Below are 20,347 nucleotides of genomic sequence, written 5' to 3'. Positions count from 1 at the left end.
TGATCTATGCAATCAAAGAACGGGTAGTTGTCAATCACAATCAATCTCCGGCAACTGCGCCAAGAACTTGGTGCGGATTTAGAATACCACAACTGAACTGGCAAGTGCACCGGGTCGTTGCAAGTAATACCTCAGGTGAGTGAGGGTCGATCCCACGAGAATTGATAGACTAAGCATCAATAATTGAATGATTTACTTAGTCAGACAAGCACAAAAGAGTGTTTTGGGTTGAAATGCATTAAATAATACTCCGAGAAATTAAGAAAGAAAACAGTAAACGGGTTGTGTGAAGATTATATGAGGAAACAATTAAGCTTTTAGGGATATTTATTTTTCGAATTAACAGTTCTTACCAATTACTTTAATCATGCAAGATTCAATTCATGGTAAGCTTTAATTGATTAAACCCTAATTCCTTAATGATTTAATCTCCTCTAATCTAATCAACCGCCAATTTCTTAGCCACTTAATTTAGATTAAAGGTTTAAGTTCAATTCTAGCTTGTTAGCCACACAAACCCTAGAGAAATTTCCACTTTCCTCCCCTACGAGATGCTAAAATGATACTCTCCTCTCCTCTATTTTATAAATGTACATTTTTCTCCTTTCTAACTTTTAAAAACCTCCCCTTTAATCTATTTTAATTTTTTTGTGTTAACTAATGTTAATTTTATCCATTTAAAAAAAATAAATTATTTTTTGAAAAAATATCCATTAACAAAAATTTTATTTTTTATCATTAAATTTTGCTTACCAAAATACCATTTAATAAATTATTTTTTTATTAATTAAATTTTATTTTTACTAAAATATTTTCAAAAAAATTAATAATTAAATTATTTTTTTCTAAGATACCTTTTCTTCAATAATTTTTTAATTATTAAATTGTAATTTTACTAAAATTTTTATTAACAATTATTTTTATATTTATTATTAATTTTTTATATCAATATATATTATTTTAATATAAATAAAAAAATCTTACCATTGGTAATATGTATAACAATTAATATATATTGATATCGAAAAATAATTTTACTAAAATTTTTTATTTAATGTTAAAATAATATATATAGATATCAAAAAATTAATAATAAAATATAAAAAAGTTGTTAACAAAAATTTTGGTAAAATTATAATTTAATAATTAAAAAATTATTGAAGGGTATTTTAAAAAAATAATATAATTATTAAATTTTTTTAAAAATATAATTTAATCAATAAAATAATAATTTATTAAAGGATATTTTGCTAAGCAAAATTTAATAATAAAAATAAAATTTTTGCTAATGGGTATTTTTTTAAAAATAATTCTTTTCTTAAAAAATGGATAAAGTTAACGTTAGTTAACACAAAAAGTTTAAAATGGATTAAAAATGAGGTTTTTTAAAAGTTAGAAGGGAGAAAAATGTACATTTATAAAATAGAATGGAGGGGAGTGTCGTTTTAACATCTCGCAGGGGAGGGGAGAGAAATTTTCTTCAAACCCTAAATACTCAAAGATAAGGTAATTATATGTCACGTATCACATTAAGTCCAAGTAATTAGAGAATTATGAGGAATTATTTTTAAAGTATTATTGAAGTGAGTTAACTTTTTTAAGATTCAGCAAGAATTCAAATAGAAAAAGAGTTATCTTCCAATATACTCTAATTCCTAAGATGAAGAACAAAAGTAATCCTTAAATACAAATTAAGACATTAATCAAAGTAGAAAGACAATAGTATTATTCCATCAAAATAAACAGAGCTCCTAATCTTAACAAAGGAGGTTTAGTTGCTCATAGTTTAGAGAAAATCAGGGTTTCAAAAAGTGTCTCAAGCATGGAATGAGAAAGAGAGAGGAAATGGATCCCGAAGGGCTGAATCTTTTTCCTTTTTATATCTAATCTAAATGATTTGAAACAAAAATAAAATATTAAACTACTAAAAGCCTAAAAGATTGTGTTTCGTTTTAATAATAATAAAATAAAATAAAATAATTATTAACTAAATCTCACTAATAAAGCTCTTTCTATGGAGTCCAAATACGCACTATTGACGCTAAACGAAGCTCCTGGCACTAGCACCAATCCAACTGTAGACTTGCACGCATTACGAGGCGTCTGGCACCAAATGGCCAGTATCGACGTTTAACACCAGCTTGACAGCATCAAATTTCTTCCTTTTGTTTAGTTATATGATTGTAATTTGTAATTACAGTCTTTAACATTTGTTAATTTATTAAGTATTCTTCTAAAATATTTACTAAAATATTTGTTTATTTTTAATTTTGGATTGTAGATTTTGAATCATCGGCATAGATGAGATCATCTTCTTCTGTTAGTCATGAACTTCAACAACATAGACCATCTAATATTTAAAGGAATTCTATGATTGAATAGTTAGCATTATATGTTTGGATTAAATTAACATTTTTTGAATTTACATGTTATGGATTATGACTATGTACAACTTGTAGAATTCAACGTTTTAAAATATTGTTGTTATTTTTTAAAATACAATGCAATGCTATATCTGTAGAATTTAAATTTTGTGTTATTGAGATTATAATCGTTTAAAGCAGTCATTAAATATAGAAAAAGTCATCACAGGAATTAATAACTTAATGATAGTTTTAAATCGAGAAACTGTCATTATAAATATTGCACGGTTTAAACAATCACTAAATATACTTAAAAATTGTCATAGAAAGTAGTAATTTGGTAATGGTTTCAAATTGTCGCTAAAAAATTTGTAATGTTTTAAAACAATCACAAAATATAAGAAAAAACTCATTGGATTAGTAATTTAATTACAGTTTCAAAGCGTCGCGAAATATAGCACAAAAAATATCTTAACAAGTGTTACAAATTAGTAATGATTTTGTACTTTGAAAACCATTATTACAAATAATTTAGTGGAACACTTAAATCTGTGACGGTTAAAACTATCACCACTAAGTATTTAAAAAATGTTGCAAAAATATTATTTTGTTGTAGTGAAAGAGGCAATATAAAACATATATCATTTTGGGTATTCTTAAATTTTTTTTGAAACATTATAGAGAAAACATATATTTTGTCCTAAAATAAATTAATTCTTTTCTAAAATCTCGAAATACCATATAATATGAAGTAGCATAAATGATGCCTTGGATGGAAAAAAATAGGAAGGAGAGAACGAGCGACATGGGATTGTTTCTTGTGTGAATATAGTTGGGAGACGGGAGGTGTTGATGGGTGACATCTATGGATGGTTCTTCCATGTTTGAAGAAGAATCGTTTCTTACCGTTTTATCGTACAGAGCTCGTATACAATATAAAAAATTTATGTAGGTCTAATTCAATCAAAAAAACTAATTTAAGGAGTGAAAGTCGGCTCAAACTCTTATTTCTGCATGTGTGATTTTATGGTTAGAATGGAGAGAATAACTAGGTATGTTTGGTAATATATTACACAAAATTGAGTACATGAGAAATATTGTTGTATACTCGTCAAAATATCAACTAGAGAAGAGATGAATGTAATTACACCAAATCTCTTATACATAAAATATTAAGATTACGTAGGTAAAATCAATTTCTTCATACCTCTACAATTGGGACCAGAGGTAAATTTAGGTGAAATTATTAGGTAATCTAGAAATCAATTGTTTTCCTTCTTTTTTCGCTTAGTACATTATGTTTGACTAAGTGGCTATGATCTTAATATAACTCAAGATGCAACTTCGCTTCATCTTGGTTTCACCCCCTATTATGGGGTACGGTAAAAGTTCCTTGGTTTCAAATAATCTTCTAGTGTAAAACTAACTACAAACTACACTACCTCTCTAGCACCATTTGTGATGTTGCGGTTCTTGTTAAATCTTTTCTTTAGTTTTTGAGCTAACGACAGCTTATTAACAAACACTTCCTCCCGTTGCTGGGGGCGGTTTGCATAGAGAATCCAGAGAATGAGACAGAGCAAGACACCAACCGAAATGAGGCCAAGACCAACATTGATAACCTTAAGATAGTGGTTTAATGGAGGACAGTAACTAGTAGTGATTTCTTTGAACGTGTTCCTCACGAAATTGCAATTCTGAAGGCTAAGTAAAATGGGAGTGTAGTGTTCTAGTGCAAAGCTTTCAATAACTGCGCCTACTAACTCCGAGTAAATCTCTGGAGTCACCCTTCCAACACTGTTGCAAATACCATTTTCGGATATCTTGCATTTGTATTTCTTCCAAACCTGAAAATGTTTAAACAATCAACTTGATAAATTGTGTGTATTTATATGTACATAAAAAATTGGGTCTCTCTTTCTTTTTCCATTTTTTTATTTTTCTTTTATTTAGAAAATGGTGGGGCGACAAAATAGAGAGGGGGATGATGAAAAGCATACCAATGAAGCATTGGAAGCGGAAACTTCTTGGGCTGTACATTGGCGTTCTTTAAACTGAGAGTCAAATGGATAGCACAAAGGTGGCATTTCTGGTCCAGATTGATTGTAATAGTTGATGCTACCCGGTGTGGGATTTGAATCTGCGGTGCTATAAATGAAACGGTTCACAACACTTACAATGTTGGTCACCACTTGTTTACTCTGAAATAGTGTCCTGTTTGTGGTTCTCTGATCAACGCAAGGAAGGATATTGCTTAGTGCAGATTCTGCGTGTGGATTCTCTACCCATTCTCCCATTGCCATACACGTATCACAAATTGCACTATAATTGAAGCCAAATCATTCATATTCATCATTTAATGGGTGCTTATATTTAATGAAGCATTCGTTTAAAGTGAAATTTCGGACAAACTATTGGATGGCTTACTTGTTAAGAATCATGAAAACTCCACAAAGAATGAATGTAGTAGCAACGAGTAACCATCCGCTAATGACAAATCTGCAATAAAATTTTGAAATGAAATAAAATTAAAAAGAAGAAAGGGAACATTCAGGTAGATAGGTAGTGGAGTGTCATGAGATCAAAGGTCATATCTATGGTATATCCGTGACTTACATGAGGATCGCATGTTGATGTCCAAGAATAGAAAGAACTGCAGAGGAATATTAGCAAATTATGAAAGATTTCAGGAATACAAACATGAAATAAGCTCAACTTATTTGGCAATTAAGAAAGAGAAAGTTTAGGGGCCAGCAGATTTTGTAGTTTTTAGCTATTAATTAGCCATCAATGATATTTTTAATAGTGTGAGATTACATCTAATGGTATAGAATCATTCAATTTTCTTTTGATGATTAAGTGCTGGCCATAATTTAATAAAAGTGCTGACCCCTAGCACTCCTCGTTAAGAAAACTACTACTAGTGGATAAATAATAATTTTGACACTCAAAATATTTTAATTTCTCTCCTAAATAAAAGAAAAATACTAGTGATTTTTTTTGAATAAATAGCCATTTTACAACTCCAACAGATTACGATTTTGACGAAATAGATTCTATATGTTTTATTTAACAAAATGAATCAAAGCTATATAAGTATATAAATAAATTGACTAAAAATTTAATTTAATTTGTGAAACAAAACATATTTTTAGAGATAAATTTGTCATTTACATTTTTTCAGATTTGTTTTATGAAAATCGTAATATTTTATAGTTAAAATGGTTATTTACTCGGTGGAGACTTGGGTAGTCGACTTCACGTGAGTGAATAGATGATTTGACTGATTTGACTAAATTTTCATTTAATTAATCTCCACTATCAACTTTACGTGAAGTCGATTCCACCTGAGTTTTCACCTATTTACTCAAATAAGGAATCTTTAGGTGGCTAAATAGTAATTTAGTGTAATATTAACGCATACCCAGTCCAACTAGAGCGAGAAGAAGCATCAGTGTTGCCATGAGAATCAAAGCTAGACGCCTGCAAAATGAAGCATCATGCTGCATTATGCATATTGCAATAGTAGATTCTAGAATACAACACATTATGGTGAAGTTTACGATTCCATACACATCATTAAAGACTTTACGTATTTTAACAGAGTTATCGTGTGTCTTCTCCGACAGTGTATTTGCTGCAGCATTGAGATCAAGGTTCAAATTATCAATATCTGCCATGATATCAGATGGGAGAAATATCTGTGCTACTTTGATTGATTTCGCAAGCTTCAGATACTCCGTCACGTTCCTCAGAGTCTGCACCGTATAGTCTGATTGATTCACGACGTAATGGAGCGTATCCAAGGCCTCGTCGTGGAACTTGTCCTGCCCTACAGTTAGAAGGATACATCCAACCCTGTGAAGAAAATGAACAGAAAAATTGTTATCTTTGCTATCTAGAAATGAATTATTTTGGGATATATTGATTTTATTACCGAGAGTGTAACAGATACTAAATGATATTAACAAACTGCCATCAAGATTGGTATTTTCAAAAGCAGAGTTGCAATACAAAAGAAACCTTAGTAACTAATCATAAGAGTACATAATTAAACAACCGAAGTTTTATTCAAACATTGAAACAAGGTTGAAGGAATTACGCAGCGGCGCAGGTGAATAACAAGATCAAAATAAGACAAATTCGTTGCGAACGGTGTGATCCTTCATCCTTGATGTTAATGCCCCATCCACAGCATACATGAATCAAGAGTGCGAGGCCAAATGAAATAAACCACAGAGCAGCAAGTATGAAACCAGCTGCACCAGTGAAACCAACTGACTGCAAAAATAATACGATTATTAATTAAAAACAAACAAAACAATATGCTGAAAGTACAACCACAAAGTAATTCTTGTTTTTTTAACCAGTAAAATCCTAATCTTTGTTGGCCAAAATTTTCACACGAACAAGGGAAGCATGGTTAATGTAGTTATAAGCAAGAAAAGAACTAGATAAAATAAGCTCAATAGATTATTCAATGGAACTTCACTATTTGTCATTGTTCAATCGGCATGAAGAACATAATGAAGCAGCCATTTAAGAACATGGTAAACAGGAAAACAGTAACAGAACTTACAGCCCAATAATGGCGATTTGCAATGTCCCAGCCACCTCGGTAGCGACGAAATCGTCGTAGAATGTCCGGCCTATCCGTCCTGTTTGCGGCCAGCACAAGGGTACCTGAAGGAGCATCCGTTTCAGGAGCTGGTGCTAGAGCCTCTTGTGTGATCTTATTCTTCCAGGGACCTAAATTCGCTTCCCCTTAAAACAGAACAATATAAAAAACATAGTAAATTATATAACATGATCCAAGTAAAAGACTATGTCTATTCATCACCACAATTCTAATTTTTTTTTTTTATACGTTTGATACAGCTTTTTGCTCTTTGTTTTTAGTTCATTCATCTTTCTATTTCTTCTAATTCTTTGGCTTTCAGAGAAATCAATTTAACTGTGAGAGGAACAAGATCTACATTAAACCAATCACTATAAGCAATCAATGTGAAAAGCATATTCACAATTAAACTTTTTTAATCAAAGTTGCTGGGAACATTTTCAGGTGCACCAACCTAGAATAAACTTCGCAGTAGTACTATCTCTTCTAGACCCACTTGCAGATAAAGCTGAAGTTGATCTAAGAGAAACTACTATGAACAAAATTAACAAGTAAAAATTGAATACGTTAAAGCAAACACTCTTCATGGCAGTTTCCCTTGTAAAAAAACTCACTCTTCACCTCAAAACTAGCCACTCAATCATGGTAATCGTGTTAGAATTCTTTGATATAAAACGTGTTAATTATAAGGTGTAATTAATAGTGTAACTAAGGAGTGGGAAAATTGGATGATTTTATAGAAACAGAGGGAAAGTGAAATAAAGAAGAAAGGAATGAGGAAGAGAGTGAGTCACATGGGGTGGGGTAGCGATGAAGACTTGGGTGCAAGGAAAACGAAAAAGGCGGGTGTGATTTAATCAAAAGGAGGTTAATTAATTAATATAATACCAGCGAGTTAAGTAAAGCATGGGAAAATAAATCCAATTAAGAAAAGGGGCAAAAAATAAAGTAACTAAAGATTGATTGCCATAAGCCTTTGCAAATTGTTGGCGCATTTGCAGTTTGCTTGCTTGCACTACGTACTTGTCTTTTCTGCTTTTGAGTTTCTTTATTATTTTCATTCTTCTTCTTCTCTCATTTGCTTTCACACTATTTTTCATGATAATTATCTTGATGTTTGATCTTCATCTTGCAATTTGCAATCGATTAAAATGCTCTTTATTCTGAAAGTCATAATCAGTGTCCTTATCTGACAAACTAGAAATGCAAGCTGATGTTGGTGGATGTACTTATTGGTTTTGTGGATGTGGGTCATTCAGTCATAGTTCTCTTGTCATCATTTATTTTGTTGCCATTTACTTTTTACTTTATAAGATTCTTTTTAAATAAATAAATATAATAATTACCAATACATACATGTATATCGAGAGTTAGATAATAAATAAATATACATATATGTCGAGTAATATTACTTTACTTTAACACGTATCTCTTTTATAAATGAAATAAGTAGTGTTATTTATTTTATTTATAGTCAAAATGAAATATATGTTGCACATCTCGTATCAGTTAAAAATTTTAATTTGAATGAATTTTGAGAATTTTTTGTTTCCTCTTAAGTTTTTTTCGAAAGAGACAGATTATGGTGCACTCAACAGACATCATCAGCCTAAACAAGGCGTGGTACATAACCAAAATTTTGGACTTTGAGATTTGTGTTTTTTTCAATTATTTAATTGATTTTGGTATTTTGGTTAAGAACAACTTTAACATAATTTGTTTTGGAATATTAATGTTCAATACTTTTTTAGTACATAGACTAAATTAGGTTGTGTAGATGTAATATTTTTATGGGGCAAAACGAGCTATGACAGACAGTCAAGAAATACATCTCTTGAAAGATTAAATAGTTAAATTTATAGAAAAATAAATAAAATCTTTTTTATTTTGATAATTTCTTCAAGTAGATATTATCCAGACCTCACAGCAACATCAAAAATTTCGATATATACCAAAACAAACATCCAAAAAATATACTATAATTAATAAGTTATTTTCTTGCACTATAATATTTTGGATCTATGACTACGATTTTTTTGTCACGATAAAAAATACTTTTTTCTTTTCGTTTCTTTTAAGATTAGTATTTGTTAATTAATTATTTTGTTTTTCTATTCTCGAATGTTCTTTACCTTCTCTTAAAATTTGTTTTGGCTTTGTTGTGTACAGGGTAATTTTTTCGTACCAGTAAAGACAACAGAAATTGACTAGTTGCTACGGCACCGTTTATAACAACTTCGAATGTTCTTTACTTTTTGATAAGAGACTTTATCCGATATTACATGTAATGGATAAATTACATCTTATTTTGATTAGTGTTGTAATGGATATCTAGTTTTTAATGAAATTTTTATGATTTAGATTTATTAAATTTCTCATTTTTAGATTTATTTTGTGATTATCATCATTTTGGAATGTAATTATACTTTTAAAAAAATTAAATTTTATAAAATAAATAGGCTATATGGTCACCATTTAAAAATAGAGTGACCATAGATAAGCTATGGCCACGGTGAAAACGGTAACCATAGATAATGCTATGGTCACGGCGAAAAACCGTGACCATAGATAAGGCTATGGTCACTGTTTTAAGGAAGAGTGACCATAAATAAGGTTATGGTCACGGTTTTAAGGTAGGATGACCATAAAGGCTATGGTCACGGCAAAAAACCGTGACCATAGTTAAGGCTATGGTCACGGTTTAAGGAGGGGTGATCATAGGGACAATGGTCACGGTAAAAACTGCAGTCACGGTTTTAGGTAGGGTGACCATAGAGGTTATGGTCACAATGAAAACAGTGATCATAGATAAGGCAATGGTCACGATTTTTACGCGTGATCATAGATTAACCTATGATCACGGTGAAAAAACGTGGCTTAAAGTGTCAGATTTTAAAAATTGAAAATGTGACTATAAAAATTGTGACTATAGATAAAAAAACTGTGACCATAAATCTATGGTTACGAGAGAATAGATCACAGTAAAAAATTATAATCATAGGTCTAAAATCATGACTATAGATCTATGATCACCCTTTTTACTAGATATGATTTTTTACTAGATATGGTTATAGATTTTTTTTTTGTAGTGTTGAGCATATAGTTTGTCCTATTAAATTTGCATAACTAAATCATGATCAATATTCTAACAATTTAAGCACCAAGCCGACGCATATATACCATAAAAGACCATGCTTGTGACGTACGAAACATTAGACACAATCTAAAATTTAGCACAAAGGAATTTATTCACAAATATAACCATACCATCAAAAGAGCTAATATCTATTGTGGGAGTGATGGAATATAACATGAATCGACATTTATATCCAAAAAAAAAAAGTTATGCGCATAGAAAAAAAAACCACTATGATTATAGATTTATAGTTATGTCAGAATTGGTCACGGTCAACTGTGATCTAAAATAAAAAACGATGGCCATAAATTTATGATCATACTTTTTATTAGCTACTGTGATTACAGTTCAATTTTGTTGTAACAGAAAATAAATATTATATTTATAATTCACATAAGACAATTCAAATGATTTTTTTAAAATTATGTTTTATTTAGGGATAAGAAACTTATATCAACCAAGTAGGCAATTAAATAGATAACTAAACAAATGAATAAATTAAAATGAAAGTTCGTCAACGAATTATAATTTAAATGATATAATTTTTCATACTTACATAAAAGTTGCTGATTCAAATTTTACTCCTAATGTTAAAAAAATTTAAAATGAGAATTTTCGTACAAAAAATTTCAACTAATACACGTTTGTAACGTGTAATTGTCATTTATACGGTTACTTATAAGTTATTATAAAACTTAACGTATTATAAAAGTCAGTGTTATCGTTAACTATGATATAATCAGAGTCTCTCAAACCAATTTAAAATACATAATGTATAATAAATCTTTAATACTTATAACTTATTGGTAACTTTCATCTATATATATATATATACGCGCTACAATATTATCTTTAAGAATATTATGTGTATACTACTTTTTAGTATATTCGTAATATTATTGATATTTTTTTCTCTTAACTATTGAAGTAGATAAATTTAGATAACTTTCACAAAAGCTTGAAAGAACAGTAATTATTAAATAGATAAATGTAATTGCTTTTACTAGTACTAGCATAAAAGCTTGAAACAACAGTAATTATGAACATACAGGCAAGTGGCAACAGCGTGTGTGATCCACCATTTCATTGGAACAAATCTGACAATCACCACAGGAAGTATTTCACCTTCCATCCATCACAACTGAAACGGTGTATCACCTTTGATGTGATCCATTTGGAAACTTATTTCATTGTTTGTTTGTGTTGTATCTGATGAATATTAAGATTAAGCAACAAGTGTAGTTGCTCCGTAATGCACGCACGAGAAAGTTTAAAGACTTAATTATTTTGTTAATTTTATTAAATTTATAATTAGACTTTTGTTATTTTTTAATTAATTTTTATATTTTTTAATTTTATAATTAAGTTATTTTTATAATAAGAATATTAAAATTAATAAAATATTATATTTTCTTAAAAAATATGTGATAAAAAATTTATTTAATTTTTAATTATGGATATTTTTAATTTGTAAAAGAATATTTAATTAATTCTAATATTTTTTACATTAACAAAGATCTAATTATAAAATTAAAAATAATATAAAAAATTAATTAAAAATTTAAATAAATTATAGAGACTAATAGAGTGATTATCACATAAATTATGTGATTTACATAAAAAATTTCAAGTAAAAATTAAAAAAATGTTATTAACAGCATAATTAATGAATATATAAATTTGATAACTGTATAAATAATAATAATAATAATAATAATAATAATAATAATAATAATAATAATACAAGTTAAACTATAGTTAATTGCTATTGTCTTGATAGTGATTTGTTCTCCTCTAAGGCCTACCAAAAAATGAAGAAGACTAACTCAACTTGTTAAAATAATATAAGCCAAATATGATAGTAGTTTATACTTTGTCCCAAAACATAGCCAGGCTAAAAAAGAGCAAAGTCCAATCCTATTCGACTTTACGAAAGCCGGGTTCGATTACGCGAACATTGGTCCTACCTACTTGGATCAATAAACTAACTCCTACAAACTCTTTCCTTTATCTAGAAGGGAGATCTTAATAGTCTCCCTAATAAAAGGGAACGGTTATTCACCATCAAAGGTAGAACTATTCTAAAAGGTGGTTATTAGCTCTACATCTACATTTATAAATATCCTGACGCTCTCAGGTATTCTTCGAACCCAATCTATGAAAAATTTGCCTAAAACCATTGTTAACTTAAGCATCGAAATTTTTTGTAGGTACCATCCCCATCTCCTCACAAGGAACTCGGACGGCAGCACCTCGATACTAGCAGATGTCGGACGCTGCCCCAAAAGGAGCCTGGACCTCACGTTCAGGACCAAAACAACCCATTTTCAGGTAATCCTCGAAACATTGGTGCCGTTGTTGGAAACCTGGAAGTCTATATCCAATCATGCGGGCGATCATCCCGAAGATGGACACACGGCATCCGAATCTGAGCCAAAACGTCACAACGATGATCGCGCAATAGTGATACCTCCGCGACAAGATAGAGCAGACATATAGTTCTAATGCAGAAGGGACTCCGTGGAACTCTCAACCCAGAAAAATCAACTTAGAGATACGCCCACCAAAGGGCGCAATGAACCAACATTCAACAGAACTCATAGGACTGCTACACGGGCATCATGGCCAACTAGAACAACTCGAACAGGAGATAGAGCGTCAAAGAGAAGCTAAAAGAGACATGAGAAGGGAAGTACATCAACAAAGAGAACTAGAAGAAAAGTTTTTGATATTAGAAGCTGATCTTTGGGATCGGAGCAATCACACAACTCAAGAAGAAACTCCCTTTAGAGGGGATGATCCATTTATCGAAGAGATCATGCGGGCTAAGGTCCCAAAAAATTTTAATAGCCCTAACATGGACCTCTATCATAGATGACCGACCCAAGACACCATCTAAGCAACTTTAAAAGTCAGATGCACTTGACCGACGCGTCAGATGCAACTCGTTGCAAAGTTTTTCCGACGACGTTAACCAAGGCAGCGATGAAGTGGTTCGACCGTCTACCACCCAGGTCCGTAACTTACTTTGATGATCTTGCAAGAAAGTTTCTCACTCGTTTATCCATCCAGAAAGACAAGGTTAAACATGCTCCAAGCCTCCTAAGAGTCAAGTAGGAGGTCGGAGAAAAATCTCTGAGCTTATATGGAAAGATTTAACAAGGCCTTCTTGGAGATCCAAACTCAACCTCTAGAAGCAATGATAATTGGTCTAGTTAATGGCCTCAAAGAAGGACCATTCTCTTAATCCATATCAAAGCGACCTCCCTGTATGAGGTAGAAGAGCAAGCAGAAAAGTACATCAACATAGAAGAGAATGCCGGACTAAGAGAGCCTGCTCCAAGACAAAATCTTCCTTACCAGGCTCAGTATAAAGAGAAAGAAGCAAAGAAAAAGGATGAGTATAGCTCAGACAAGCCTCGAAGGTATCATAACTATATCCCCTTGTGAGTTTTTCTTGTTGACATCTACAAAGAGATTTGCCATATCAGAAAGCTTCCACCTCCTCGACCTATCAAAAACAAGAGAAGTGGAAGTCAGACAAAATATTGCGAATATCATAAGATATATGGACATTTAACCAATGATTGCTATGACTTAAAAATTGTGATAAAAAAAACTGGCCAAAGAAGGTTAGTTAGAAAGATAATTAGCAGAAAGATCGGACGATCAGGGAAAAAATAAAAGAGAGAAGGATGATAGGGGTCGACGAGATCGGCCACCACAAACTTCTGATAGACACATCTACATGATAGCTGGAGGATTTGCAGGAGGCGACGTAACTAAGTTTTCTCGCAAAAGGCATTTGAAAGAAGTCTACCAAGTCGAGGAGGAGGCCGAAGCCCCCCGACTTTCCCCTATTTCTTTCACAAAAGAGGATTCTCAAGGGATAATACCAGGGTATGATGATCCTGTCGTGATCACAATGATACTCGCTCATGCAAATCTCCATAGAAATTTGGTGGACCAAGGAAGCTCAGCTGATATCTTGTTCAAACCTGCCTTCGACAAGCTAGGGTTGAAAGAAAAGGAACTCGGGTATACCCCGACACTCTTTTTAGGTTGGGAGACAAGCCCATCCAACCCCTTGGCTTCATTCCGTTACACACCACCTTTGGAAAAGGTATGAAGTCCAAAACTTTGAATATAGACTACACTGTGGTTGACGTAGAATCAGCCTATAATGTTCTGATAGGTCAGACAATATTAAATCGACTTATTACGGTCGTCTCCACCCTTTATCTCTTTATGAAATTTCCTACCTCAGAACGAATAGCTACCATGAGTGGAGGTCAAAATTTGGCGAGAAGATGCTCCAATGAGAGCCTGAACCTACGAGGATGCACAAAAAGAAAAGAAGTCAACACAATTGAACTCAGCAGTATTTGAACACAAGAGTTGAGGCCACAACCTGATGGAAAGATTGAGGAGGTCCAATTTGGAGATCAAGTCAGAAAAACAAGCATAGTGGCTAATTCGGAGAAATAGTTAAAAGCAGATCTCGTCAAACTCCTACAAGAAAAATTTGATTTCTTCGCTTGGGAGACCTCCAATATGCCCAAAATACACCCCGACTTCGTGAAGCACAAGCTTTTCGTTTACCCCGGCTCATGACCTATACAACAAAAATGACGAAAGCTCGGCCCTGAAAGAGCACAAGTCCTTAAAGAGCAGGTCAAAACCTTGTTAGAAGATGGGTTCATAAGAGAAGTAAAGTATCTCTTATGGCTAGCCAATGTAGTGCTCGTGAAGAAACAAAATGAGAAGTCGAGAATGTGTATTGACTATACCGACCTCAATAAAGTTTGTCCCAATGATCCTTATTCTCTCTCCAGTATAGATGCTCTAGTAGATTCTGCTTCTAGCTACAAATACTTATCATTTATGGATGCATATTCGGGATACAACCAAATTCTGATGTACAAGCTAGATCAAGATAAGACTTATTTCATCACTCCTAAAGCAAATTATTGTTATGTGGTAATGTCTTTTAGATTAAAAAATATTGGAGTCATATATCAACGATTAATGAATAAGGTGTTTTCATCTCATCTTGAAAAGTTGATGGAAGTCTATGTGGACGTCATACTTGTCAAGACAAAAGAAGGCATTAACCTCTTGCCTAACTTAGCTGAGGTATTCAAAATAATAAGGAAGCAATGGATGAGACTAAATCCCTCAAAATGCACATTCGCAGTAAAGGTCGAGAAGTTCTTAGGATACATGCTCACCCAAAAGGGCATCGAAGCCAAACCAGACAAATGCAAAGTAATACTTGAGATAAAAAGTCCGACCTGCCTCAAAGAAGTCCATCAGTTAAATGGAAGGTTAGTAGCCCTATATAGATTCTTGGCAGGGTCAACCATGAAATTGTTTTCAATACTCAAGAACGGATGCCAATTTGAGTGGACTTAGGAATATGAGCAAGCTTTTCAAGACTTTAAGAACTTCTTGAGCTAGCCACTAATTTTTACCCGACCTAAAAAGGGAGCAGAGCTCATATTATACCTGGCAATTGCAAGCAAGGCCGTAACCTCTGCTCTCATCTGAGAAGATACAAACGGACAACAACCAGTCTACTTTACCAGCAAGGTCCTACAGCGAGCAGAACTAAACTATCAAAAAATAGAAAAATTCACATACGCCCTCGTACTCACCTCCAAAAGATTCTGACCTTATTTCCAGGCTCATACCATAAAGGTCCAAAGTAACCAACCCATGAAGCACATCCTTTAGAAGACGAATATCGTGGGTCGATGCTACAATGGGTCATGGAGCTGTTTGAGTTTGACTTAAAGTACGAAACTTGCATAGCAATCAAATCCCAATACCTGGCCGACTTATTAGTCAAGTATACAGCCTGGCATCTATATGTAGACGGATCATAAAAATGAGCAAAGCCCAATCCTACCCGACCTTATAGAAGTCAGGCACGATTACGCGAACCTTGGCCCTACATACTTGGATCAATAAACTGACTCCTACAAACTCTCCCCTTAATCTAGAAGGGAGGTCTCAACAGCCTCCCTAACATAAGAGAACGATTATCCACCATCAAAGGTGGAACTATTCTAAAAAGTGGTTATTAACTCTACATCTATATTTATAAATATCCTGACACTCTAAGGTATTCTTCGAACCTAATCTACAAAAAACCTCCTAAAACCTTGCTAACTTAAGCATCAGAGTCCCTTGTAGGTACCACCCCTGATGAGCAAAAACTGAGGCTCACAAATACCTACAAATGCACTAGATCGTTCAAGTAATACCACGGTGAGTGGATATCATTTTCACGGGGATTAAAGGATTGAGCACGCAAATATTGAATTAAAATACTAATTAGATCAATAGAACATGGAATTAATGAATTTTAAGAAACCTTAGAATGCATGAATGCTGGAATCTTGAAGGTTGAAAGCTTCAGGGGCAGTAATTGTTGAATTGGAAGAAATTAATGGTGGAGAGTGTCTAGGGTCCGAAGGTCTTAAGTTCTTTGGAGAATCAAACTTTGTTAACCTAATTCTAAAGCATGCAAAGATCTTTTCATGACATGTCTTAATTAACCAATTTTTGATATCTCGGCTCCTCGATTTCTCTTCAATTAACTATTGCCAATGTCTTTTGGTCAATCGATTAATTGAAAAGGTTAAGTGCAAAATTTGATTCAGTTCCTCATAAGATTCAAAAATAGTCTTTAGGTCGGATTATAAGTCACATATCTAAGATAGTCCTGTCTAATTGAATCTTATGATAAAATACAATTTCAACAATTGTCCTAATCCGAATTATATATCTCGTATTCAAAAATAGGGTAATTAAAAATCATGTATTGTGTCGCACACTTAGAAAACCACTATGTCTAGTCGATTTAAAAAGTTATGTAAAAGAGATTTCAATCACAATTTAAATATCATTCTATTGAATCAGTAAACAAATCAAAACGGGATTAGTACACCTGTTAATGCTACTAATCCTTTAGTGATGAAGAACAAAATACTCAATTATGAAATAGATCAATGCATTACTTTAAAACAAAAGAAAATTTAGATTAATAAACTATTGAAACATAAACAAAACTCCTAACCCTTTGACAAAGGTTTAGTGACTCATGGAGAATTAAAAAAAAATAAAAAAAAAAGAAGAGAGGCACATGAGGGATCCGAAGATCCTCCCCTGGATGCCTTCCCTTGTGAACAATGTTCACTTATTTAAATTCTAGGTTTTACCTAATAATTCAAATTCAAATTTAAAACTAAATCTTATATTTATAAAGAATAAGATAACTAATAATAATAATTCAAATCCTAAAGCTAAAATTGAATCAAATCAAATCCTAATAGAATCTTCCAATATCTTGATCAAAATTACACCTTCCAGGGGTATGTGGGCTTCAATTGGCGTGTAATTGGGTCTTGGGCATGTAAAACTGAAGTCTAGGCATGTAAAGTTGATATCTGAGCGTGGCACGCAACTTTCTGGGTGTGGAACGCGGTGTTTGGGTGTATCACGCCATGCATCCGGCGCTGATTTTTGAGCTGAGAACATGAGGGTCGTTTGCAACCCAAACAAAATATACATTATAGACATATTGGTATGCGAAATTGTGATCACTACTTTTCACAACTCAATTAATCCCCGGTAATGAATCCAAAAACTTGGCATTCAATACCATGGCATAAACACAACTTCGCACAACTAACCAGCAAGTGCACTGGGTCGTCCAAGTAATAAACCTTACGCGAGTAAGGGTCGATCCCACGGAGATTGTTGGTATGAAGCAAGCTATGGTCACCTTGTAAATCTTAGTCAGGCAAACTCAAATGGTTATGAATGATGAATAAAAAATAAAGATAAAGATAGAGATACTTATGTAATTCATTGGTGGGAATTTCAGATAAGCGCATGAAGATGCTTGATCCCTTCCGTATCTCTGCTTTCCTACTGTCTTCATCCAATCCTTCTTACTCCTTTCCATGGCAAGCTGTATATAGGGTTTCACCGTTGTCAGTGGCTACCTCCCATCCTCTCAGTGAAAATGTTCAATGCACCCTGTCACGGCGCGGCTATTCATCTGTCGGTTCTCAATCAGGTTGGAGTAGAATCCATTGATTCTTTTGCGTCTGTCACTAACGCCCAGCCTTCAGGAGTTTCAAGCTCATCACAGTCATTCAATCATTGAATCCTACTCAGAATACCACAGACAAGGTTTAGACCTTCCGGATTCTCTCGAATGCCGCCATCAATTCTAGCTTATACCACAAAAATTCCGGTTAAAGAATCCAAGAGATATCCACCCAATCTAAGGTAAAACGGAGGTGATTGACAGTCACACGTTCATAGGTGAGAATGATGATGAGTGTCACGGATCATCACATTCATCAAGTTGAAGAACAAGTGATATCTTAGAACAAGAACAAGCTGAATTGAATAGAAGAACAATAGTAATTGCATTAATACTCGAGGTACAGCAGAGCTCCACACCTTAATCTATGGTGTGTAGAAACTCCACTGTTGAAAATACATAAGAACAAGGTCTAGGCATGGCCGTGAGGCCAGCCCCCAAAACGTGATCAAAGATCCAAAGATCCAAGAATACAAAGATCTAAAGATACCAAGATGATAATACAATAGCAAAAGGTCTTATTTATAAAGAACTAGTAGCCTAGGATTTACCGAAATGAGTAAATGACAGAAAAATCCACTTCCGGGCCCACTTGGTGTGTGCTTGGGCTGAGCATTGAAGCATTTTCGTGTAGAGACTCTTCTTGGAGTTAAACGCCAGCTTTTATGCCAGTTTGGGAGTTTAACTCCCATTCTTGTGCCAGTTTGGGCGTTTTACGCCAGAATTCTTGAGCTGATTTGGAACGCCAGTTTGGGCCATCAAATCTCGGGCAAAGTATGAACTATTATACATTTCTGGAAAGCCCAGGATGTCTACTTTCCAATGCCATTGAGAGCGCGCCAATTGGGCTTCTATAGCTCCAGAAAATCCACTTCGAGTGCAGGGAGGTCAGAATCCAACAGCATCTGCAGTCCTTTTCAGTCTCTGAATCAGATTTTTGCTCAAGTCCCTCAATTTCAGCCAGAAAATACCTGAAATCACAGAAAAATACACAAACTCATAGTAAAGTCCAGAAAAATGAATTTTAACTAAAAACTAATAAAAATATACTAAAAACTAACTAAAACATACTAAAAACATACTAAAAACAATGCCAAAAAGCGTATAAATTATCCGCTCATCACAACACCAAACTTAAATTGTTGCTTGTCCTCAAGCAACTAAAAACCAAATAAGATAAAAAGAAGAGAATATACAATGAATTCCAAAAATATCTATGAAGATCAGTATTAATTAGATGAGCGGGGCTTTTAGCTTTTTGCCTCTGAACAGTTTTGGCATCTCACTCTATCCTTTGAAATTCAGAATGATTGGCTTCTTTAGGAACTCAGAATCCAGATAGTGTCATTGATTCTCCTAGTTAAGTATGATGATTCTTGAACACAGCTACTTTATGAGTCTTGGCCGTGGCCCAAAGCACTCTGTCTTCCAGTATTACCACCGGATACATACATGCCACAGACACATAATTGGGTGAACCTTTTCAGATTGTGACTCAGCTTTGCTAGAGTCCCCAATTAGAGGTGTCCAGGGTTCTTAAGCACACTCTTTTTGCCTTGGATCACAACTTTATTTCTTTCTTTTTCTTTCTTTTTTTTTTCGCTTCTTCTTTTCTTTTTTCTTTTTTTTTGTATTCACTGCTTTTTTTTGCTTCAAGAATCATTTTTATGATTTTTCAGATCCTCAGTAACATGTCTCCTTTTTCATCATTCTTTCAAGAGCCAACCAATCATGAACAACAAATTCAAAAGACATATGCACTGTTTAAGCATACATTCAGAAAACAAAAGTATTGCCACCACATCAAAATAATTAAACTGTTATAAAATTCAAAATTCATGCAATTCTTCTCTTTTTCAATTAAGAACATTTTTCATTTAAGAAAGGTGATGGATTCATAGGACATTCATAACTTTAAGGCATAGACGCTAAGACACTAATGATCACAAGACACAAACATAGATAAACATAAAGCATAATTTTCGAAAAACAGGAAAATAAGGAACAAGGAGATTAAAGAACGGGTCCACCTTAGTGATGGCGGCTTGTTCTTCCTCTTGAAGATCTTATGGAGTGCTTGAGCTCCTCAATGTCTCTTCCTTGCCTTT

General features: G+C 33.2%; 1 protein-coding gene across 1 annotated transcript; it reads right to left on the bottom strand.

Moving 5' to 3' along the window:
- Positions 1–3,451: 3,451 nt before the first annotated feature.
- On the bottom strand, positions 3,452–7,726 carry LOC130982050 (uncharacterized). Its single transcript, XM_057905895.1, has 9 exons — positions 7,436–7,726; positions 6,943–7,127; positions 6,466–6,644; positions 5,937–6,221; positions 5,788–5,846; positions 4,980–5,016; positions 4,791–4,862; positions 4,364–4,685; positions 3,452–4,210 (listed from the first exon to the last, which is right to left on the bottom strand). Exons 1-9 carry the CDS (start codon positions 7,566–7,568, stop codon positions 3,797–3,799), a joined length of 1,686 nt encoding a protein of 561 aa, XP_057761878.1. The 5' UTR covers positions 7,569–7,726; the 3' UTR covers positions 3,452–3,796.
- Between the last annotated feature and the right edge of the window lie 12,621 nt (positions 7,727–20,347).

Source organism: Arachis stenosperma, chromosome 5 (genome assembly GCF_014773155.1).
Source record: "Arachis stenosperma cultivar V10309 chromosome 5, arast.V10309.gnm1.PFL2, whole genome shotgun sequence".
Classification (NCBI taxonomy): domain Eukaryota; kingdom Viridiplantae; phylum Streptophyta; class Magnoliopsida; order Fabales; family Fabaceae; genus Arachis; species Arachis stenosperma.
Note: the sequence above shows the minus strand (reverse complement) of the source record. Positions and strands in the feature narration are given on the sequence as shown.